General features: G+C 38.0%; 1 protein-coding gene across 6 annotated transcripts in view; it reads right to left on the bottom strand.

Annotated features, from left to right (window-relative positions):
* Positions 1–25,527, bottom strand: part of col7a1l (collagen type VII alpha 1-like) — a 75,289-nt gene that overhangs the window by 47,623 nt on the left and 2,139 nt on the right. For 2 of the 6 annotated variants that reach the window (XM_032589490.1, XM_032589489.1), the window contains exons 1-13: positions 16,773–16,950; positions 11,014–11,190; positions 7,027–7,207; positions 6,709–6,868; positions 5,204–5,297; positions 4,203–4,376; positions 3,463–3,626; positions 2,674–2,803; positions 2,452–2,568; positions 1,284–1,439; positions 705–821; positions 448–594; positions 166–285 (exon numbers count right to left, since the gene is read on the bottom strand). In XM_032589490.1, the coding sequence (XP_032445381.1) occupies positions 166–285; positions 448–594; positions 705–821; positions 1,284–1,439; positions 2,452–2,568; positions 2,674–2,803; positions 3,463–3,626; positions 4,203–4,376; positions 5,204–5,297; positions 6,709–6,868; positions 7,027–7,207; positions 11,014–11,089 (1,636 nt within the window). In that variant the 5' untranslated portion in view covers positions 11,090–11,190; positions 16,773–16,950. Of the gene's footprint in view, positions 1–165; positions 286–447; positions 595–704; positions 822–1,283; positions 1,440–2,451; positions 2,569–2,673; positions 2,804–3,462; positions 3,627–4,202; positions 4,377–5,203; positions 5,298–6,708; positions 6,869–7,026; positions 7,208–11,013; positions 11,191–16,772; positions 16,955–20,745; positions 20,919–25,527 lie in introns of those variants that run through there. The other 4 variants (XM_032589488.1, XM_032589492.1, XM_032589491.1 and 1 more) reach the window with 4 other exon arrangements.

The raw sequence follows: 25,527 nt of genomic DNA, 5'->3' as shown, positions 1-25,527 counted from the left end.
ATTTAGGTGTATGTATTGTTCTTTTAACGTTGCCATTGTATCAATATAGAAACAATGTAAGGAAGTAATTAACCTTGTGGTTTTTCTAGCAAAGAATACTCAGGGGTTGTATGACAAAGCTTGGGAACACACTATTAAATTTAAAGCACAAAACATAGGTAGTACCTGGGGTGGGTCCCCATGCCAGCCTGTATCCTGTGGCCCCTGGGACGCTGTTCCAAGACACAACAGCTGAACTAGTGCTGACAGCAGAAGCCTTCAGAGTTTGAACAGCACTGCTTTCCACTGAAAGAAGAAAACAAAAAAAATACAAGAATGACTAGATATAGAATATACTTGTCAGCCACATACAGCTGAGATATTTACATACACTGTACAAAAATGCAAACTAGTGATTGCAGAGTTGTGTAAACCTAAACTCAGTAACATCTAACAAAGCTATTTTACATGTTTTGACATTGTTGGTGGTGACGGGTCCCTCAGTGTCTCCAAAGATGGGGTTGATTGTGACGATGTACTCAGAGCCTGAGTGCAGGCCTTGGATCATGTAGAAGTTGAAGTTCTCCCCAAGGTTGATGTTCTCTATGTGACCATCTGCAGGACAATAGGAGAAAAAGCGCATTCCAGAATGAAGAACACATTATTAGGAGCGACACAGCACAAAGTATACCAGTGTTTTCTAAAAATAAGAGAGGGTACAGCACCTGGGGATGCCCATGTCAGACGGTATCCTGTTGCCCCCTTGACTGACTCCCACCTTGCTTGGACTGTATCTGTAGTGGCATTCTGGACCAGGAACTGCTTGACTGCTACTAATTTTACTGTTAACAACATTTCAAAGATATACAAAAAACATTTTCAAAGGTTAATGCAATATTTTATTTATAAGTTTTAATTATCCTAAAATATTATTTAAAAAAAAAACTTGTAGGAACATTTAATAAAATTGCTAATCAAATAAAATTCATGCAAAAAAAAATATTCAAAATCTTTTAATCCACTTTTATATGCAGACGCTGAGACCTCATGCAGGCTACATTCCTACTGGCAGATTGTTTTTAGAACAATACCTCCCTATTGTGGAAATGTTGAGGTACTACATAATGGTGTTTACTTTCTTCTAATAAATGTATGACTTAACTTTCTTATAGATATTCTCTTTTTTAAAGCTGATTATTATGAAGGGCAATCAAGTAATAAATATGCTTTCCCCAAAACATGATAATACTGAAGTGTTTTTTCCCTGTTTGAATAAACATTTTATTTCAATGTGAGACACCTACATGTTTTTCCCACTAATGACACTGGTTCACTGGGCCCCTCGGGGTAAACGGCATAGATATTGACGGTATACTTTTTATCTTCTTCCAGGCCGTCAATCACATGAGAAGAGATGTCTCCAGGAAGCAGCTGCTCGTATGCTAATCCTGGTCTGTTGGCTGAAGAGCATCAGAAAAATGCAACAAAATTATCTCCATGATACCATTTCTACAGTGTCTTCCAAAAAAGTATTTATTCCCATTGAATATTTTCAGCTTTTGTCAAGTTGCAAACAAAAACATACATCTATTTTGTTTTTATTTTACCTCATGTGCCCAGAAATAAAATCTATTCCAATTGAACCTTTAGAAGGTGCATAATTCGCCAATGAACTTCACCTGAGATTAATTTAATCTCAATATAAATCAGTGTACAGATCCTGCTCTCCACACTCTCTGGCTTTGATGGAACAGCAGCAAAATAAAGCAACTGCTGAAAGAAAACTCCCTGTTTGCCACATGTCATGCAAGAGGCAGAGCAAACACAAGGAAGAAGGTGCTTTGACAACAGAAGACCAAAATGTAACTTTTTAGCCCACATGCTACACTATGGGAGGCAAAAAGTAACACTTCACATCATCTTTAACACCCTGCCCTAATAATGAGATGTTGTGGTGGCAGAATCATGCTGTAGGGATGCTTTTGTACAACAGAGATAAAGAAGCAAATCAGAATTAATGGGACAATATATACAGGGAAAAATCCCAAATAAAACTAGTATAAGCTAAATTTAAGACTGGAGCAAAAGTTAACCCGAATAACAATAGAATAAATACAATAAAAGCATTTCCATGTGTTAAAATGGTCCAGTCAAAGTCCAAAAGCAATTCAACAGACTCTAGGAAAGACTTCAGTACTGATTATGGGGAACCACGTGGCTCAGTAGTAGTAGAGCAGATGGATCACATGCAGAGACATGTCCCCTGTCCCAATACTGACCCCTGGCCATTTACTGTATGTCTTACCTGTCTCTCTCTGTCCTCTTTTCTGTCCAGCTATTAATGAATAAAGGCCACTGGAGTCACAAAAAACTGTCTAAATTATCTTGTTTAAGGGATGTTTGCAAGGCACTGTTGTAAAAGCACTGTTGCTATGCAATTTGTAAAGCCAGTCATACTGACAGTCAACTTACACCTGGGTATAAAGATCTTAAATCCATTGAGCTTTCCCAGAGGAGAAGTCCAGCCAAGACGTAGAGAGAATAAGCCCTCCTCGATAACGCGGAAGTTTGATACTTTGGGCAACGAAGCTAAAGACAGAAGTGCATTGCTTAGAGAACAGCAGTACAGCAAAGTAATAATAAAAACAACGAAGGCTTTAAATGGATAAATATATGCTGAAATGCAACCCCCACTTGTTTTTACTGTGATTGTTTCAGAGTTGCCGATGAGGTTTGGGTAGACGGCGTAGAGGGTGAGGGAATACTCCGTCTTCGGACTGAGCTCCGTCACCACAGCAGAGCTGACGTCTGCCTTCCGATCCAGCTGTTACGTAACAGGGAAGATCAGTGAAAAATGAATCAAAGAATTATGTTTCAGAAAGAGCAAAGCAACAAGAGATGATGAGGAAAGACATCTAAAGAAAAAGATGCACCAATTATCCAGAGGCAGTTCAATTAGAGAAATGCCTATAAACATAATTTATTATGAATGTATTTTTTTCATTAAACTTCAGGCAATTTCAGGATTTGCTGGCATCTTAATAATTCTATTGATCACATATTGTTAATTTGACAAGATTAGCTACTCTATTTCTGGGATCCACGTTCATTAAATATTCATACATGCATGTTTGTTATTACTGTAATTTTTACTCATAAATACTAATAAAGATTACAGCACTTTTTTTTTATTTGAGGTTCCAGAACTTCACTACATTTTCAGTCCTCTTTCACATTTTAAAACCTAAAAATTCGATAATATAGATTATTATCCTTATTATAATAAGTATGGAAACATAATTAACAGAAAGTAAGTGAGGAGGGAAAGAAGTAATGAAGGACTGAAAGAAGAAAGGAAGGGAAAAGATAGATGTAATGAAGGAAGAAAGCATGAAAGGAAGGGATAGGACAATGAAGGGAAGTAAAGGAAAGAATGAAAGGCAGAAATGGGAGGTGTAGACCAGCATCCTGACCATCTCTCACCTGCCTCTGCTGGTTGAGTAGGAGTTGTCCCCTGGAGCTGAGAGGTGTGACCAGAAGACGGTATCCAGTGACATCCCCGGTAGCCTGGCTCCACGTCAGCCTGAGGGAGCTGTGGGCCAACTCACTCACCTGCAAGTCTCTGGGACCAACCAACTGCTGCTCACCTGCGGTTTTGTAGAAATACAGACACTCAGATGAAGTAAAGAGGAAAAGTATGCTTGGCGCACAAACAGATTAAAGTTTACCAGCCTTAAAAAGTTGAAGGTTCCAAACAATTTTAAATAAAAAGTAGAGTAGACGTTTCATCCTAACACATGACCACAGCAAGAAAGTCATGGTTTAGATCGAAGCAAATTCATGTGTTAAAATGGTCCACTCAAATCTGTGCCAGTCTGTGGCAAAATGCTGTAATTAGTGTTCACAGATGGCCTCCATCAAATATGATGGCGCTAGAACTATTTGTTAAACTAGAGCCTCTAAATGCACACAGCTGTTGCAGATATGCCTCAAAAGACTTCAGAGTATTGACTTAGGTTGTGGTTCTCAAAGATGTTTCACAAATATGAACTTTTCCTTCTTTCCAATAATTTTCTCCTTGGTTAATCAAATGGAATCTGTGGAAGTTTCTGTTTGAAAGATGAAAACATTTGAAACAAGGTCCAGCGGTTACCACTTCCTTTGCAGCTCACTATAATCATATGAAAGTAAAAGCACTGATAGTATTTGTGGAACAAGCTTACGTGGCTGGTTGGTTTTAACAGGTCGTGGAGGTTCAGAAGCACTGAAACATAACCTCCGGGACAGTTTGGGAAGGAGAGTTTCCAGGAGAGAGAAGTCTGCACACTCCAAAAGATGTTCCCCGAAGGGCTCAGACACGATCCTTCTCAACTCGGACACATCGACTCCTCTTACGCCTTAATATTAAAGAGAAAAATGAGAAAAGGGAGTTGGGGGGGAAACAGAGAATTATGAGCAGATATTGATTTCAGTAATTTGACGCTGGAAAGAGAAACAACATACTATTAGGGGAATTGTATGTTGAGTAATCCATATTAGATCATAAAATAATCCACAAATTCACACACAGAACTAATCCTATACTCTATAGCACCAATTTCAAGGCATAAGTGTTGTGGATTTAAGTTTGTGAAAGTACCTCCTGAAAAACTTTAAAATATATGCATTATTAATGTGAATGAAATAGTTTTTTTATGCTAGTCTTCTAATTAAGTGCTTGTGGACATCACAGCTGCAGAGTTTTCATGCAGTGCTGATGAACAGAAGCAGAGAACTCTTGTGTCAGAGGTGCAGATGAAGCACACTGAATCTCCTAATGAAAAATAGCTGCTATTAGCGCACCATCCGCTAATGAGCAGTAATTACCGCACCGCTGTCGCCTCAGAATTAAGTTTGTTTGGTTATGGCAGTGTGCAAGACAAAAAAAAAGGTAAGGATTAAGGCAAGAAACATAGGGCCAAGTTGAGTATCAGGAAGTGAACTTTAACAAATGCATCATAAGTGAGATTATGTTTATGTGGTACGAGTAAATATACACATCTAAATAAGAAACGCAACACATTCATACAAATACCCACACTGAAATCACAAATTCAAATGCATAAGACATGAATGTCTAACAACAAGACATACCTGATAGACCAGCAGAGAACAGATAAAATCTAAAGTTGGTTTCAGCAGTGGGGATGTTGAAGGAATTTTCAATAGCTACTTTCACACTCACCTACTGCAAAGAGTGTAATCCCACTGTCTGCAACCGCCTGGGCTCCAAGGTCGACCTGGTCATCCGAGCGTCCGGTTGTGATCAAAACAACAATCTGTGTTACAGAGAGACAGGAAATTACATACGCCACAATATATTAACAGGTTTATGAATATTTATTCATGCCTTAAATTTATGCCATTTTCATGCTAATTCAGATGTTAATAATGTCATTTTAGAATACCATTTAGAGACAGCTAATGGGAAATATAAAGCCAATAATAAGCATAAAAATTTCAGTGTGATCCAGATTTATTAGCCGTGTATCTGCCCTGAACTTGTATACTCAATTTATTTTTGTTTTGCCTATTTGCTGGGATGACTAATTCGCTAAATCTGCCCTCCGAACAAATGTTCTAAATAAGAAGCCTCCATTGAAAATCGATTATTCTCCTCAAATCCTCCATAGGCGTTGACATGGTTTACTTCTCAGTTACAGACAAATTACCTAAATGGATGAAGAGGAATTTGCAACATTTTCCAACTTTATTCCTGAGTGAGTGAGGAAGATGAGCCTGACAGGTCGGTGTGAGAATGTAGCTGCTGTTTAGCAAATGATTGGAAGAATTTAATAATTCATCCTCCTCTGTTCTTTTCTTACACACACACTTAAAAAATGTGTGTGTAAGAGGGTAACCTGTTATGCTTTACAAAGAAGCAAAAGTTATCAAGTCTTTTTTTGTGACTTTGAGGAAAGAAAATGGATGTGGGTTGAAAATACTTGCAGTTTTCTCAGTACCAGAAAATCTGTTGCAACATTACAAAGTAAAACCTTTTTTGGAGTGATGCATTCCAGAACTGCAGACATGAATAAATATTAAGTGGAATGATATGAACAAGACTACACTTGAAATATCTTGGCTTCAAGAAAAGCTACCATGCAAATAACGCTTTAGAGTGTCTGCTTAATGAAACTAAATCTGTGCTGATGTATTATCTTATTAGAGGGACGCTCAGTTAGTTTAATCTTTGTCAATGACCAATGGATTTGCAGATTGTTTCACATTCACAACCATTTGGAAAGTCGTCCATTATTGACAGCCTGATTGAGCATGCAGAATCTGTGCTGGAAAATCTATAAATTTCCTTTTTTTTTCTTTTTTCCCTCTCCAAACAGAAGACAATGCGAACAGATGAAAATCTGCTGTCAGCCGCAGACACGCGATCAATTTTTATTTCAAGCATACAGCGGGACGCTTTAATCAAATTCACGGCAGTGTGAAATGGTAGACCACTTTGTTTGTTTATGCCACGATGTCCTGTGGAGTACAAATACAGATTCCTGGCAAGTCATTTCCTGTCATGCGGGGCACAGTGCATGCATGTGTTTGCAGCATAGATTGGTATCTTGAATGGTATCTTCCAACTCGTGGTCAAACATGTGCACGTTAGAGGCATAAAACAATTAAATAAAACCAGACAAGTGCAGTTAGCCATGATTAATCTCAACATACAAAAAGGAGTACCTTTGGGGTAAAATCTCGGCTGATGGCAGGGCTGAACACAGAATCTACAAGGAACCGGAGAGCGCTGCCTGTCCTCCTCGATCCTCCACCATAGGGGAGGTTTCCAACAGTTCTGAGCACCTCCTCAAGTGAACTGTAGTCTGTCAAAGCAACAAGCATCCTGTAGAGCAAAGGCATGAAGCAAAACTGGGTCATGTAGAAATGATGGAACAGGAGAGAGCAACGGGTTTCTGTGTGTGTAAAACTTGTTTAGATGACTTCTCTACTGAGAGGAAAAACAAGTCTTTGACATGGTGTCAGGAGTTCATGCTCGGCTACCTCGGAACATCCCCAAAGAGAGTGACTCCGAAGCGAACCCCCTCAGCTCCCACTGCGTTGTCCTGAAAGGAGGACATGATGGCTGAGATGAAGTCTTTGACTCTGAAGAAGCTGGTCTGACCCACACTCCATGACTCATCCACCAGGAATACGATGTCTGCCTGCACCACCGTCCTGCAAGCTAAAAGAACAAGAGAACAAAATAGGTTAATTTAACATATATATAGTGCCTTGCAAAAGCTTTCTCATCCCTTGAGCTTATAAGCATTGTGTTATGATGGAAACCCAAATATTTTATTGTGCTTTAATGCAATAGACCAACACAAAAGTAGAACATAACTGCAAAGTAGAGGGTAAAATTATAAAAGCTTGACCAGCGAAGTTGTGAAAAAGCGCAAACCAGTAATATGGTCCAAGACAATATCAAAAGCTTTGAACATCTCAATCAATCCTGCTTTTCCGAAAGCTAGTCACCATTTAACAAACCATGTTTATGTGCTATATAGATGTATTGTCCTTATGTGCAAAATTGGTAGAGGCACACCAAAAAAGATTGATGTTTTCCTTCCCCATCACAATTATGCACCATTTATTGTTAGTCTATGACATAAATAAAACAGGCTGAAGTTGTGACAAATTATGGAAAAGGTTAATGGGTGTAATTACTTTTGCAAGACAATGTCTATGAAAAATAGGCAAATTTGTCTTTTAAAAATTAATTCCACTTTGTCTAAAAATAAATAAAGGCCTGCTTTATCATTCTGTAATACATTACAGAATTTAATGTAAAAAAACAAACAAAAAAAACCAAACAATTGCAGTTCTTGGCCAAGAAAACGCTGAAAGATTTACAGCCAGGATTTCTTAACTCATAGAATATCATGTCCCCTTGAATGGGTGTAAAAAGTTTGGGGAAAAAAACACCCTTCATTGACAATCTTTTTTTTTTTTTTGTATATTACGCTCACAACCAAAGCATTCATCATCCAGATGAAACAAATTAGCTTGAAAAAAGAAGCAAATCTGTTTCAATGGCTTGAGACATGGATTCCTAAGCTGCCCACCAGAGGACAGTCTTGTTCCACCGTGTTAGGATCATTCCTTCTCGTTTGCTTCAGTCGTGCAGCCACACCGCCACACAAATCCCCATGAATTTTTAATGAGACACAAGTGAGCCAAAGAGACTATCAATATTCTGAGCACTCCAGCAATAAAAGTTTAGTACAGAAATGAGGGACGCTTAGAATAATAAGGTAAACACACCCAAAATCAGGGTCAGTTGCCTTGCTTAACAAATGCATTTAACATGCAGAGTTTGGAGACATTTAGATGCTTTTCAATGTGAGGAGAGCAGTCTGGATACCAGTACACACATGCGCAATCTGCTGTGTCTGCAAACACACTCCGAGTCAATATTCTGGCATTACATATGCAATAAACCAAAGTGACGACAGCATTGATTAGGCTGGCGAATAAAAGATGGGCTTCGCTGATTGTTCTGTAAGTGATTCTCTCCTGTCCTCTATTTGATTACCGAGCTTGCTCCCTTCTATTATCTCGCCTTCTTGCTTTGGCTGATGTCCCAGGATCCACAGGGGCTGACATATGTCTCCGCACCATGCCGATCCAACATTATATTCTCCCTTACACACCCATACATCTCATCAAGGCAGCAAATATCACAAGGAATCCAATTTTTGTGGCTTCTCTCGTGCTGAGCCAACATCTTTGCGCACATTCTGGCTTTGGTTTATATTCAGCAACAGTACATTTATCACTAATGGGTTAAAAACCATTGATTAAATTTCAAAAACTACAACAATGCGCATCCATTTTATCCTTTGAGTTGAGTCTCATACAGTCAAGTCAGCCACGTTTTGCATACATAAGCAGCCAATCTATTCAGTTGGATACACTTTACACTCTGATTTTTTGCAGAAGCACATAAAACGTGGCGGATGCCCCGAGCAAGGAAGCAGCTGGGGGCTTGTGTTTGTCAGAAAAACCCAGACTGGGGTGGAAAACAAGATCAATTATCCAGAAGTTTGTCTGTCTGGGCTGGCAGGCAAGATCGACATGCCAAGGATGAGGACACAACACAAGCTGAGAAATCACAAGTGTTTTTCATTGAAGGTTATCTGTGCGGATATTTCAAAGGTTGTAACCCCATTGTTTTGTACCACCATTGATTTCAGCATTAGAGGTAGCTCAGTGCCTTCAGCATATATACAGCAGGACACTATCGCTTCAGGAAAAAAAAAAAATCTTTAATGATGCACTACTGCATTCAGCACCAACAAATGCAAAAGAAGTAATTTGAATTTTTAAAGTGAAAACATCTTAAAAACTTGAAAGCCAACAAGGTCAGTATAAATACACAAGCTTTAATGCAAACAAAAACAGGAATTGACAAAAGAAGTCAAAATTTTGTCCACAGAATGAAAGCACTAAACAATAAAAAGCACAAATGTTAGTTGGATAAACAGAAAATAACTTTCTAATGCTAATTTCAGTGTCATGCCACTATGTTCAAATGCTCCTTGCATACTTTTGATACAATCCATTTATTGTTGTTATGCGACACTGTTATTTACCGTTCTCTTTCTGTCCTTTCCCTGTTACATCCAGGCTTCATACAAAAGTACAATTTTTAATAAAAGACAGCCCTGCATGTGTCATTTATAACAACTTTAGCAGTGGCATGAAAAAGTGCTTTCCACCATACAGGTTTCTACTGTTTTTGATTTTTTGTCACACTTAGCTGTGAAAATATCTGACATAGAAAACCAAAGGAACTACAAAATGCAGCTTTCAGATGATACTTTCTTTAATTAAAGTGAGAAAAGCCACCCAGACCAACCTGACCCTATCTGAGAATGTAAAAAATGTCCAGGAGCTACCAAAGTTTTCTCCAGCTGTATAGAGCAAAATAGTACCCATTTCTGTGTATTGCAGAACTGCTGTTGGAAAAAAAAAGATTTATACATATCCCTGAGAAGAATGACAATTTGGCTTTTGGGAACTATTACATGTGAAGGAGCATCTTCATTTACGTCTGAGTTATTAATATGGTCCCATAGTTCTTTATGCATCACTTTTAGGGATGTACAAATATTCCCGTCGATACTGAAATTTGGCATAAACATTGCTGCAATTGCCAATAACCGATATTGTTTATATTTTATACGTTTCACTACCCTTTGACACCTTGATAAAAAACAAGCACTCCGCTGAATTTGCCACTGCTTTTCTGCTTCAGTTACACTACCAACCATCTTGCACTGCATCACAATCACATGACCAAACAAATACCACATGACAAACCTTCTGCCCTACCTCTCCAGAAACAAATAGCAACAAGATGGAAATAAATATCAGCTGTTAATATCAGCCCAGTTGTATTTATCGAACCAACACGGTATGTTAATAAATGACTAATATTGGCAGATACCAATGTTTTTGCCGATACGTCGTGCATTCCTCAACACTTTCTACAAATCATATTACCAAACTTGCGATTTGCTAACTGACCTTTTAATGACATCCAACAGCACTTGAGGCAAACTTTCTGTATCTAGAGGATGTATTTGACAAGCTTGCAGAAAGAAGATGTATACTGCACAGGAGGCTAGCAGATGTTTAGTCTGGAAAGAAACTGCAGTTGGTTTAGTGTCTACACCTTGTACTGATCACATGAGGAGATGTAATGAAAGGGCACTCGCACGCTGTGCTCATTGAGAAGAAGAGCATTCATTGGCTCGAGTACCCGACACATCTATCTTACCAAAAAATCCATAGTCATCTATCCAATTGCTAAATAATTTGGTATGATATAGTTATAGCCTAAGAACATAAAAAAAGAGGTAATTTAAAATACAAGTTTCCGGAAAGCGTTTTGAACTCTTCAAAATTATAAAAAGTAGAAATATCTGATGCAGTAAATTGTGTCTTGGTGTTCCAATCAGGTATTTAAATGTCATCCCTTACCTTCAGCTTGGGCTGCCACCCTTTGATGAGTGAGTGAAAAGCATAACAGAAAGATCCAAACAGATGAGTGCGCCATGCTCGTCTTCTCCTCGTTTCCTCCTTCAGTCACCTGCTTCTCCTTTCCAGCTCTTCGCAAACGCCACTTCACAATCAATTACAACGCCTCCATGCTCCTATCTGAAAGTACACAAGATGAACAGGGAGTGACAAAGTAATTAAGGACCCTCTAAGATAAAACAACCCCAGACATTTTTTTACATTTGTAAATATCTTAGAATTATCATGCAAAAGTCCTATTCAAGATTGTTTTCCTTCAATTCTGATACAGTCTTCTCGACAGATATTTCTATATTTACTGTAGAGGTTCTAAACAAAACTTGCAGAATCTTTAGATACTTATGATGTGCAGTTTAGGGTCTTGAGCTCTTGCTGGCCTCAATCACTTCCCTGCAAACAGTTTTACAACCTACTCCCTGAGGCCAGAGAGAACAAAACAGTTTTTAAGTTGTCTAATAGAAACTTGCAAGAGGTCACAAATAAACACAGAACATCTAAAACACTGACTGTAATCTGCTTCAGTTAATGTCAGTGTGGCCTCCACTGGACAGTTGTCTAAACCAACTCTCCAAAATATCAAAATGATCTTTGATTCAAGACTTTTGTGAAAGTAGTCTGTGGACTGAAAATTCAAAAGCATGACTTTAAACTGTGCATTAAACTAATACCATGAAATAACAGGACATCATTTGGGCAATATATGTGATAGCGCGATGAGCTGGAATAATTTTCAGCACCTGGCGGACTTGTCAATCATGAATTATGCTCTCTACAAGAAAAACAGGGTTTGCGACATCAACTCTGGTGCACTTAATTTATGAAACAGAACATTGATCCAAAGCACATTAGGAAGACTACCTAAATGGCTGGGTAGACCATTTCAAAACTGCCATGTCATTACCTTAAACAAACTTTTCATGCCAAAAAAGGTCTAAGAAAACTTCCAATGTAGCTTCAAAGAAGAGTGGGCCAAAATTTCCCCACTGTTATGTAAAAGACTTATTGCCAATTACCACAAATTATAGCAGTTGTTGTTGCCAAGGGTGGAACATCTAGTGTTAGAATAAGGGGATAATTATGTTTTCATTTTGAGCCAAGTTGACTTGGATAGGTTCTTTCCATCCATCCATCAATCATCTAAATTTGCTTTTTGTTACAGGGTCAAAGGAGGGTTAGAGCCCATCTCCTATAATGCATGAAATTATGTTAAAAGTTTTGTTTTATTTTCTATTTTAATCAGGTTGCCATACATCGTATGATATGTAATCATCTGAAACATTTAAGTTTGACAAAAAGGCAAACACACCAGAAATATACTCCTTTAACTGCACTATAGCTTCATATTTTCTAAATTAATATATGAAAAACAAAAAATAAGTTTGACGTACATTTCAGGAAAGTTTCAGGACAGATCTTTTAACTCTCAAGCTACTTCTGTCAGGATTTTCATTGAATTTTTTTGGTTGCTTCCTAAAAATATGACTTCCAGATATTGCTTTACTGTAATAGCCAGAAAAAGAGTGGAAAAAAAACAAAACAAAAAAAAGTTCAAAGAAAACAACAACAAACTTTCAGGAAGCAAAGAAAACCTGTCCATCAAAAATAATTACAGAATTTGGAAATATCGGCAGAACTTTCAACATTTTTAATTTAATTTAATTTCAGAGTCCGCCGCCTTTAATTTAATTACCGCTTTCTTACAGTGGAATAGCCAGACAAATATTTGAAAGGATTAATTACAGAAACCAGAATCATTTGAAAATCAATGGCATAAAGTAAAAGCTCGAAAAATGTAAAGACTGGAAGCTGGCCATGGGATGCAGATCTATGCTTCTCTAAAAAAAGGGGGCTATCCATTCATTCATTAATCATGGTCATGCCTAATCCTGATTGGCATGACCATGATGTTTTCCAATTGTATTGTATTACAATGTAATTAACTACAATGTAATTAATACAATGTATTAATACATTGTATTAAAAACCAAGGCATGAAACATTGTACCTACACTTATAAATTTGTGGAGTTTTTTCTGGGCTAAAATGGTGATAAGGCATGTTTCTATAAACGCAGCGCACAATAAATGCTTGGGTTGAGCAATGTCTAAAAATCCCTCTGTGTTACAAATTTATTTTAAACGGTATTGTTCTACTTTAGTTTGCAAATTCAGGTCAAGCATTGTGCTAATTTATCAACAAAATAGTTTAATGAATAACATTCACATAAGCAAATGCAATCAGCATCTAATCAAACTAAATCTTTAGTCAGTACAGCACACTTGCCAAGACCTCACACAGCACTAATGACTTGTTAAAACTCACACTGAATGAGCTTACCATTAACGAGAAGAAAAAAAAAAAAAAAACTCCTTTTAAAACTCTGAACTGATCAAGAGAATTCCTGCTGGTATGTTTTACATTTGGTTGCCAATTCCCACATACCTTGCAAACATGTGGATGTGAGTTACACCAGCATGTGTAAATGACTAACATCAAAATGAGCTCTGCCTTCACTCAGCAACATAAAAACGTTTTTTAAAAATTTACTTGAGCCTGAAAGAGTCACAACCCATCTATCAAGCCAATAGGCTTCATAAACTTCCACCAGAGAGCACTTCAGTGGTAAATCTATATGATTACAGTATAAAAAAAGCCAAACAAAAAAACAACAAAGAAAAATGTGAAATCATTTGAATTCCAGAAAATGCCTCCATGTGATTTGACCATCTGGTCTGACTAGGCTAGAATGGCTGAAGGCTGAATAGTTTACAACTACTGCAGATGGAAGTGAGAACTGGGAGGGCATGAACAGCCAAGGAACTTCACTTTCCCTCTCACATACCAATGCAGATCTAAGATCTGTCTCTGCATGCATCACTTTAGTGTTATACTGCAGGCAGGACAAACTCATGTCATTATAAATGGCAGGTAGGGGATTACTTTCTGTGTGCCGTGTCAGCTAGCAGAATCTTTTAGCCTTAGACAGGTTTTAGTTTAAGAAAACATTTTCTAAGTGTATTTTAACTGACAAAAATTTCCTAAAACAAACAGCTACAGAAACTACAATTTAAAAAAAAAAAGATACAAGATGTTTAGAGTATTTTAGTGTTTAAAAGTTATTATTCAAACACCGTTAAGTTGTGGAGACAAATTCCAAGATCTTACCATAAAACCAAACTTAATTTTTATGGACAAAGTTGACTACAATGTCTTTTCAGCCAACAAACCGCAAAAGCGTGATGTCCATCACCACAGATTAAGCTATGCATTCCTGAGCATATCTGTACTGTTTAGCTGACAAAACTGAAAAGACTGGACCCATGATTGTGAAGTACCCCAGATTGAAGTAGTATTCAGCGCTAGCAGTCATGTCTTGAAGATGTCAACAGAACCAAAACAGCAAACATGACATTCAGAAGTTACTGAACCAGAAACCCCCTAATTTACAACTATGCATTGACAGCCTAAACACAGAGATTTTTTTTTTGTCCTGAGAATGCAGACATGAACATGCTCCAGTTCAATAAAACAGATTTGAACTGGATAATCAAACTCACAAGACCACTTCAGTAACTCCATGAGATTAAAAGTTTTGTTTATTGTCCAACTGCTGGCAGGACAATCATACACTCCTCCTGAACATTTTTTAAATACACTACAGCAAACACACCCTGAGAATTTGAGAATGATGGTTGGACAACACTTTCTGATCCAATCTATGATCCTCTTCCTTTCATGAGCTGCGACTGCATCACAATGCCAAGAGTTGGCATTTCAAGGTTAATCTTGTTCATTTCTGGCACCAGAGTAATCTTTAATTACTTCAGGGACCCCTGCTACCGGGATCGACTGATCAATTTGAAGCAATGAACAAAGCAAAATTCTCCTATTGAGTCTTAAAGCTGAAAGAAAAATGCACCTCTTTAGATATGAAAATAATGCTGTTAGGTTAAATTAAACTAAAAACAGATTTTCAAATATGACTTTGACAGTGGTTACATTCAGGTAAACTTTACAGCCGAAACCTTTGAGCCGCTCCTTCAAAGCAATGAGTTGATGTGTTTCAGTGACTTCCCTAGCCAAAGGCATATGAAGTCAATCTCCCAGCAATGCAGACCGTTTCTATTATTGGCTGCCAACCGGTGCAAAAAATATTGTTCATGAAATCTCTCCAGTGGCATTACTGGTTAAGATACTTGTCAGTATCTTAACACTTTAAGTATATTAATGTGTATTACTACTTACAAGCAAAACAGCAGATTTGGGAAGTATAAACAAACAGAGCAATGTTTAGCCTCTTAGCTTAAAATGTTAGCATGTTGACAAGTGTAAAGAAATTTGGAAAATGCATGTTTGCAGTCTGGTCATAAATCAAAACAACAAACAGAATTAGAAAGATTGTGTTGTGGTAATTCATTCATTGTAGATCTATTTTCTACAAAATATCTTGCAGTAAGTCTAGCGGTTATTTAAGTGTTAACCGCAGTGTTCCTCCAAATACCTAACTTATGACCAGCATGGATGTCAGACATCACCACTGCTCATAGCAACAATGCCTCAAGACATTCCTGCACTGTCTATAATCATAAGTCAAATAAACAGACAGATGTCCTCAATGATCCCTTTGTGACTACATCCTGCTCTCTTACCACGCTGGTTTCACAAGAATTTTTCTGCTTTGTCAGAGAGAAAGTGCATTTATTGTGTTTGTGGCTTTTAGTTCATCGCTTTTCCATGTGGATTAAGTAATGTTACAAAATGAGGTTTACCACCCCTAGCCTTTATTCCCACCCCTCCCCTTTTATTTCCTATCTCAATTTCTCACACACACTCACACATACACACTTCACATGCCTGCAAGTCTAACTGCATGTCAGCTATTTCTACATAATGGCATTTTCCACCTCACCACTTCACAGGATGGATTATCCCCGTAGGTGGGAAACTGGTGACAGTGAAGAGACACACACATGCACACACACCACTCTGAAGCTACTGCATACATTGGCAGATGTCTTTGGTGCAACACATCAGATCTACAGCTGGTTCACATGCCAACAAATACAGGCACACACTTTGATAAGACTTACAAGTTGCAGATTCTTGTCAAAGTAACAATTTGCATTTGAACTCAACCAACCAACCCTGGTAAGTCTATGCACAGACATAAAATACCCCCCCATTTACCCTACATATAGTTTCATCTTCTGTCATTGCTCTCACCAACAACTTGATATGCACTACAGTTGACACAACTGCATAATGCATCTTCTCTTTTAAGCCTGTGTTGAATTTGAATGGGTAGATGCACAACCAAAAGCAAATGCACATGTGGACTGGGTAACAGCCCGGCACAGGAGACTGATGTACGAATCTTAAAAAGATAGTAATTTCCACTAATCGTTTTATCTTTATTACAGACAAAGAGAAAGGTAGGAGCACATTACGGTCCCTGGCCTTTAGAGGCATTACTTATTTTGACAGAAATGTACCTTTTCTGTTCTTTAAAGACAGAAATGTACCTTTAAAGAGCAACAGAAAAACCTCAAAATCAGAGTTGCTTGCATAAATTCAGAGGTTCTGTCTGCAAGGGTTTTGTGATGTTGAAATGTATAACTACTCTGACATAGTATATCAAAGAGAAGTCAAATTATTGGGTTTTACATGTAACCCTAGAATGGGCTACAGCTTTTTCCACTTACCAAGGAAGACATTTCCTTTTTGTTAAAAACAAACAAAAAAAACAAGATAAAAATGCATCCAAGACTGTATCCTTTGCTATATAGATGATTAAGAGAGAATAAAGGGGTACATCCATATGTATCAGAGCAACAGAAGGTTTATGTGTTGGAGTAAATGAATGAGTTTCACTGAAGAGAAAAGTTAGTGAAAAAAGGGGTGGAGGTAAAGCTGCGGCAACCTGTTGGATCCAAGAGAGCTCAAATAACAGAGAAGGCTGGGAGACAATTTACATAGAGGAGGAAATTGGTTCCAATTGTGGATAAGCAATGACACTAAATGTTGCATCATGAAATGCATGAATGCAAAAATAAACTGCAAAGCTCAAACATATTGATGCAAACAGTTGAATTTGTGGTTAAAAAAAAAATCCATCAAAACCTGTTTGCAAAACTCACTTGAATGAATGTTTAACATGTTGGCACAAGCAACCAAGATTTCAGAACCCCAGGCTACTTTTTTCCCCTGCATTTCAATTCACAGGAGTTTTTTTTTTTTTTTAGATAAATATAAAAGCAAAAGATGAATCACTGTTTGACTACATAAAAAAGAAAAATCATATACCCCACCTTAGCAGAGCACTTTAATTTCATAATGAACATTGAATCGGCACAACAGACATAAAATGTGAAAGTGTATCAAAGGTCTACTTTTATTCTTTATTTCATGCACTCAGCATTTGTATGCTCATATATAAAATGGCTCGCAGAGCAAATAGTGACCCAGAAGAGTAAAGGGAAGGAAGAGGATAAATCTGTCATGTTTTACAAGCTGTTGGTGGTTTTACTTGCACGTGTGGGTATGTTTTTTTTTTTACATGTTTAGGGGCATTGGGTCATTTTTAATGATGGACCTGAGGAATGTGGTGACCCATTTAATAGGGCTTCTCCAGCTGTCAGCGCCGACATGTTGTAAATCTGCACACACAACCAGGGGGCGGGGCTTGCTGATGAGAAGATTCAGAGAGCCCTTAGTAAAAGGGGACAATACATCTGATTACGCCACTTCAGTATTTTCTGAATGGGTGAGTATTCACTGTAGAGTCATTCATTTCAGGTTTGAACATTTTTTTACCCTCCCTTTTCTTTCACATGGTTCTGAAGCTAAGCCATCATCAAAAGCCCAATGCCTTCGTACATCTCAAATTGTGTTTAAGAGTGGTTGTATCTGAGGGTGCTGTGGTGGCGCAGGGGAAAAGCATTGGAAAGCAGCCCAAGCTGAAGGTATTGGATGTTCTACCTTCTTGCATAAAACGCCACAATGATCTCCAAAATCTCTGAGAAATGCAGCAGGACAGCCCAACGCACCACAAACAAACCCAGACATGGGGAGCTAGTAAGTCTGAATGAGAGATGGCATTCCAACGCAAGAAAAAGGTGTAGTAAATTTGTCTGGCTTCAGGGTCGTCTGTGTATTCTCACTGCCCCACTGCTGACCCTGACCACATGTTCGGCACATCAATCAGGACAACTCTCACTAAAAGAGGTCACAGAGTTTGAGCAAAAATGTAGTAAAATGGGCTCCGTGCATGAGGAGAAATATCTACATATCACTGATCTAACTGAAAAGCTAGATCAGCAGAAATCCAGCTTGCTTACATTTTGTAAACGTAAGAGTGTAGTGTGTGAATTTATAGAGTTATTAATTAGACAGAGTGCATGTGAGTGTCCATACATTCACAAGATTTACCAAATATGTTGTCGGAAAAAGTAACATAATATTTTTCTATAAAACTCACCAAAATTGATTAGAGTGGGATTTAAATAAAATTTTCACCAAAATAACTACCACTACACTGCTGACTTAGAAGGAAAGCAGTTAAAACGGCTCAATGAGAAACTAAATTAGAGAAAAACCATGACAGCAACTACACTTGCTGTTATGTGGAGGCAAAATTATCAATCATAATGGACATGGAGGAACAGAAATATGAGGGCCGGTCGGTGAGGAGTTAACCTACAGCTGACTGCATGTGGACTGATTCTATCTATTAATTTATTAAACTAATGATCCTCTGGGAGCATTTATGGGAGATAAAAGGTGGAATGTGTTCAATACAAATATTGCAATATAAATGAAGGACCCAATCACAGAGACCAACCATCGGAAAAATGTGAGTTTTTTAACAACAAGGAAAATTAGTGGGGAAATCACAGGATGAGAAGGACATGAAGAGCGACAAGTTCCAGTCAAGATCAATGAAAACCAGGGAGCTCAGATACCAAAGTGGGAGTGGAAAATTACACTGAATGCAGGATTCTGTTGAAGTCGAGTACTGAGCAGGAGAACTGAGGGAAGCAGACTAATTAACAAAACACAAAGGAATGTTAACTAAGCACAAAGAAGAACAAGATTGACACTAGAGAATCAAAACTCAAGAAGAAGTAAGAAGTCAAACATGAGAACTAACATGACTTAACTACAATAAAGAACAGAGAAGGAAAAACCCAAATGACAACCAAGAACTCAGGATCAATCACCCCCTTCAGTGCTCCATTACTGGCCATGCCACTGATGTTGTTTGAAATATAAGTACATGTTATTACAATAAACTACTTGTATGGTTTTCTAAGAGACTGTCTACTCAGCATGTCTGCCTTCTGGCAACTGTTCAAAAAGCTCCTACTTCTAATTTGATCAAACAGGCATGTAATACATTACAGACATCTTTTATTTCTCCTCCTTTTTCCCCATTTTGGCTTCACTGGTTCCATCAGGTTATGAATCACAATCAAACATTACATAAGCTGCTGCTTGCTCAGCTCTAATTGTCCAATTTCTCTCAAATTATGTTGAACTCTAGCTCTGACTGGAAATTAAGAGTTATCCCTTAAATGGTGTCTTGTAGGATGTGTGGGAAAATTATTACAGTCTTATTGGCTCATTCTAAAACAGGAGCCAGACCTTGATCGCTCTCTTTACAGCACTCCGCTATTCTTCTCTCCAAATCGGGACATATCACCTCCTGCTGCAGTGTGACATCTGCCTCCGAGGCTTGTTTTCCCATGCCGCCATTTCATTAGCTTCCTGCTTCCTTTTGTGTGGCGTTAATGCAATTGTTGACAGTGTGACAGCATGAGACGGGTGTCAGACAGATTTGATGCTGGTATCAGTTTTTATTTAATGCCGTCATGTTTGGGTTTCACACCGGGGATGCGGGCAGCCTCTCTGCGGCTTGAGGCTATTACAGTTGTGATCCACATCCATAAAGCATAAAAACTGGGCAGAGTGCCCACCGTTGTCAGCTACAAAAGGTCTCCTCTGTGCCAGTGCTTTTAGCACTTCAAACATACGTAGAAACATATGTGCCCTCTTAGAGCTGAAGTGCTTAAACGCAGCATATGCCACAGTTTGACACAGAATGGGGGGAGAAAAAAAAAACTAAAGCTGAGAAATATGTATATGCAAGCAGCACAAGAATGACTTAGTGGTTACAGAAAATCTCTCCTGATGTATGTTGATTTTAGTAACCCTGACTCTTTTTGACTAAGAGTGAGAAGGCAGCCGTCATGGCAACAGAAGAAAGCAGCGGGTGCAGCATCGTATCTGTTACTTTTCAGGAGGATGAGCTGCAGCAGAGCAGGCGGTGATACACCACCCGTCTGAGCTGGAATAATTTGAAGAAATGCAAAAACTGTTTTCTGCTTGATCGGCCCTGATCGATGACTGGGTTGTCAGAAAAGGGAAAAGAAAAATTTGATTATTTTCTGGTCAGTGAATGCACCATACACTTTTCAGGGTGGTTGCTGTTAGTACCTAAGATGGACTCCAATCAAACTATTTTTGTAGTGTGACCATATACAGGCCTTTCGTACAAGAATCCGCTCCAAAATAGCTTGATTCATTACAATTCTGGGACGAATTAAATCATTTTTCTGAACATTTCCTTTTGTATTTGCTGAAGTTATCTTTGTCTGTTGTGATATGTTGTGTCACCTGTGTCTTGTTCCAGTTGTCAAGGCTCTGTAAATATTCCAACGTTGATGATGACAGAGGAAAAGAATTTCAACTTCAGTCCAGATGATGGAGGCCAGAGGGCGTAGCGGCTCATCTCGATGACAGAACCGTTTCACACATTTCACTTGTTCTGCTTTCTCTCTTCATCGGACCTGTTATTAAAGGAAGGAGATTAAACATTGTGGGTGAAAAGAAAGAAAACTTATAAAAGTCAATTTAGAAATATCTGGTAAACTTATAACTGTGCAATTACTGCTGTTGGCAGCTAAGTATGTTAGAGAGGTCAAACTCAGTTTATAGACATCTTTGTTTCTGTTTTGCCCAAGGTTTCACCCAGAATGAGTCTCAACTTGTCTGAAAAGTGCCTGGAGGACACTTTTGATTGCCTGAACCTGTACCTATCCACCATGACAATTATTACCAGATTATGTGCTCAACCATGCAACAGAATCTCCTATATGATGCCACTTTGATATTTGCCTTGCAGTTACAAAAACTGAAAAGAAATCAGAAAGAACACCAATTTACGTGAAGTAGAATAAACATTACACTCATATTTTCTTACAAATTAAAAATACACAAATTTGACATATTTAACAAATATAGTTCAAACATTGGCTCTCAAAAGTCCTCTAATTCATAAAAAAACCTACATGTGTGATTTCACTATACTAAGATGCCTCAAAAGTTATTTACACAGAACCACCTTTCGCTGTGATTACAGCCTGAAGAGTTTTAGTGTACGTCACAACCAGCTTTGCACATCTAAAGACTCTGGGTCAAAATGCTTACACTGCAAAAAACCTCCTTTCCTTTAATAATCTATTAATATCTGTTTCCGTAAGCTCTGTTTGCTTAAGAGTATATCAAATTTTAACGCTTACAGTGTTTGCGCATGCGACTGACTTCAGCCTTAATAGAACATCAGATCACTATGCGAGTGTGTTTGGCTGACTGATGGAGGAGCTGCATTTAGATTTATAGTGCAGAGAACTTTGTGGAATGTGCTTGTGTTGTGGAATGTTACACAGTAGATAATGACATACAAATACACACGCGCAAACACACCCCACACGCGCACAGGCAGAGACAAGTCTGCTAAGAGCAGGTCACCGGAGCTCAGCAGCAGTACTCAATGGGATGGAAAATTGCTGAAGGGCGAAGTGTGACTATAAAAGCGGTTACTTTATGTGCATAATGCACAAATGGCCACATAATAAATTTGCAAAAGTAATGTTTGCGAATAAACATGACAGCTAGCAGAGACGCCGTTTAATAAATGGTGTTGCACAACATCCAAAACAATGATGAAAATTGATTTACAAAAAATAAACACAGATTAAACATGAACATTTGAGACAGCATTTTTGGTATGTATATTCTGTCGTACACTGTAATGTAGCACTGCTCTGCTCTCTGGTGAAACGGTGTGTGTACAATGCTTTGTTATATTCCACTTTCAACGACAATGGTCTCAGTTTTCCTGATATTTATAAGCTCAGCATGGACCAGTTTTAATCCATAACTATTTGTGCTGATATAATGAACTCATTGCTCCATCTTTTCAACATTTCTAAAGAAATATCTAAACCAAGGCTGAACTCGCACTCTGTCTCCAGATGAGCTAAGCAGAAACTCAAGGCACACCATTTTCTTGTTTCTCTAGAAAAATTCAGTAGGCTGCTAAACTTGACAAAAAAAATAAAAAATCTAGTTTTTCAGACATAAATACCTTTACAGCATTTAAGTCAACAATTGTGTCAAATGTGCTATTGAAAAAAACCCCTTAACTTTAAGCTCATCCACTGAATTCAACCAGCAAATGGTTAATACGTATCAAAATTCACAAGAGCAGAAACATATGGTGGAGACGAAGAATTACAAAGATGGAACACCTGGCAGTTTTCACAACCTGTCATGTAACCTTTGTCGGCATAATCCACCTCCGTCTCTCCCCCCTCTGGTTACAGTATAATGGCCTCTTTTGACTTTTCTCCCCCATTGTGTGTGCCCTTTGAAATGTCCATCTTTGGTTTGATTTAATATACATAACATAGCATAAGGGCACAAGGACAGCAATTTGCAGGACAGTAGGATAAAGAGGAAGTGTTTGCTGAACCCTGTAAATTTACCAAAAGCATATTATGGATATGTATAGTAAAAGCGTACAGGTACAGAACTTACAGCTGAATTTGTTTCCCTTGAACTTTGCACATATTGTCAAACTTTAGTATATTTGATTGACATTTTATGTGATAGATTAGTAAATTAGTAGATTAGTCAGTCACTACAAAACCAGGGAATGTAGTTGAATCAGCTGAATTTGTTTTTCATGATTTAGCTTTAGATTACATTTTTGTGAACTGAAGCTATATAAATCAACTGCACTGAATTTGTTATAATGGATTTTATTCAAGGTGTTGGAGTAAATATGATTTAAATATAAAAAGGGACACTCCAGCTGTCAGATTTGTATTTGCAATGAAAAGTTTACTTTGTATTGGTCTTTTGCAAAACGGAATGGTTTCTTTTGCAGAAAGTGGTAGGAGTCATGTTATGAAAGTCAGACTAACGGCGGAGGAAAGATGAAGAAAAATAAAAATGGCAGGACAGAATCAATTAAAAGAAGGAAGGGTCATCTGATTAGAAAATATTGTGTGAGTTTGTGTGTATGGCTGAGATCTCTGTTGGAGGGCATGGCTGGCATGCTGCAGGTCACACACATGCCTGCAATCACCTAAGCTTCTGGAGACTTAAGGAGCTTTTGGACTATTAGTCTCTGCCTGTTGATGAACCTTTCAATGTAGTCAAGCCCTCAGTAGTCCTCTGAGTATTTTGTCTTCCTTTGAGAAGTATCAAGTCTAGTTAGCTTGCTTACTTAGCTTTACTTGAATTCAAACCCTTGTGTTCTCTGTGAAGATCAAGAGAAGAATAATCTAGAGTGAGAACGTTTAGGAAGACTGGAACTGCCACACTCTGAAGAGCCAACAACTGAGAAAAAGCCCCACAAAAAAGGCCTAAATCAGAAATGCTTCTGGTCAAGGGCTAAAAATCTGAGACGCATTCAAACATCCGCATGTTCTCTCTTTGAAACACTTAGCCGCACGTCAATAACAAACCCACGAGCTCGACGACATGCCCCAGGTATTTCTTCAAGTCCCAGGTGAGGTCAGCTCAGCCTGGAGGGGGTAGTATTCTTCCGATAAGAGGTGTTTGTTTGGACACGTCGACTACCTGCAGAGATTTCCCATTTGACACAAAGCCTGAGGATAGCCAGCCAATCAGATAAAGCAGCAGAGAAAATACAACACAGATTTGTGTAAAACTCCTTCCTCCCCAAATCCCCAGCTTTTATTTCTAAATAAATCTGCAATTGGTAAGAAAAAACTAATAGTTTTAGACATTGCATTTAAATAACTATTGTTTCCACGATCCTGTTGCATCTAAAAGGCTCTGATGAGAAAAGATCATAGTGAGAAACTGTTTGCCCTCTTCTATTTTTGTCACTTGCTTCATGTTGTCTAACAATTTTTTACTTTAGTACAAAGAAATAGAATCTTAAAAATTATTTCTTTTTAGAACCGAATGTTCAAACCAACCTCACTGAAAAAGTAGTCACTCTGGTGAGTCACTATTTAAATTTCTCCCATGTCTGACTTATGAGGTCAGTTAGTGTTTTCACTCTTCTGTGTCATGGTGACCTCTTATGAGTCCAGCTCATCATTTTAGACATTTTTGGGGAATAAATTACTACATTTTAGAAAACTTAAGGTGTCTTCCAAGTTGTTTTGTGTGGCGGCTGACAGTTTCTACCTAAACATCATGTCTTGATATTTGTGCATAAAATGCAAAATGTCCCTGTGGTAACTGTGCATCAAACAACATACAGTAAACAAAAGAAGTGAAATTCTCAGAAAATAACACAATAAAGGGTGAGAGTGAGACATGAAAGCACAAAAATAAGTTTGTCACTGCACTCAACAGAAAACCTTTGCAACAATTACATTTTTGAATAGGATGATGACATTTAGGAACATCTAACTGCATTCCTCGCAGCTATAATCAAATAATGACTAATATTGTGCGACACTTTCAGAGGCTGAAAGATGAAAACTGAAGCACATGAAAACAAGCAGAATATTTATACATTTCATTATGATGAAGTATTGATGTTCGCATCAATATAAGCTTATGAATAAAGCTCTTTTTATTCTCTGCTGAAGTTTGTCTTAATACATTCTTTTATTCAGAATGTGAAGCGGACTTTAAGTCACGTTAAATTTTAATCAAAATAGAGACTTTGATTCATTCACGCATTGTCCTGTGAGCTTACCAAGGCTTTCAGCGAATTATGAAATTACTAAACTGCCCAAGTAAAAAAAAAAAAAACCTACACATAAAGAAAACACAAAAAGTTGTTTTCCACGGTTTCCAGAATACATAATAGATTTAAATTCAAACAGCATAAGGAGGTGTTGGTTTATGGAGAGATACAAAGTGAACTTTTTCTTTATTCACTTCCCAGTGAGTAGAGATCCATGTGGTCACTAGTATGTTCCACCCTGATGCAAGACTTGCTTAAATTTGCTGACCAACTACAGCCTTTTTAGCCCTATAAATGTGTCTCCAGTTTGAACATAACTGTGCTGTGCAGTCAGCAACTAGTTGCCTTCGCCAGTACATACCTTGACAGAAATACTATCACTATAACATCTAGCTTTGCACCGGACAAAACACCAACCTTATTAGTTTTCAATTGCT

Source organism: Xiphophorus hellerii, chromosome 17 (assembly GCF_003331165.1).
Source record: "Xiphophorus hellerii strain 12219 chromosome 17, Xiphophorus_hellerii-4.1, whole genome shotgun sequence".
Lineage (NCBI taxonomy): Eukaryota > Metazoa > Chordata > Actinopteri > Cyprinodontiformes > Poeciliidae > Xiphophorus > Xiphophorus hellerii.
The sequence above is the reverse complement of the archived record's forward strand: the minus strand, read 5'-3'. Positions and strand labels throughout refer to the sequence as shown.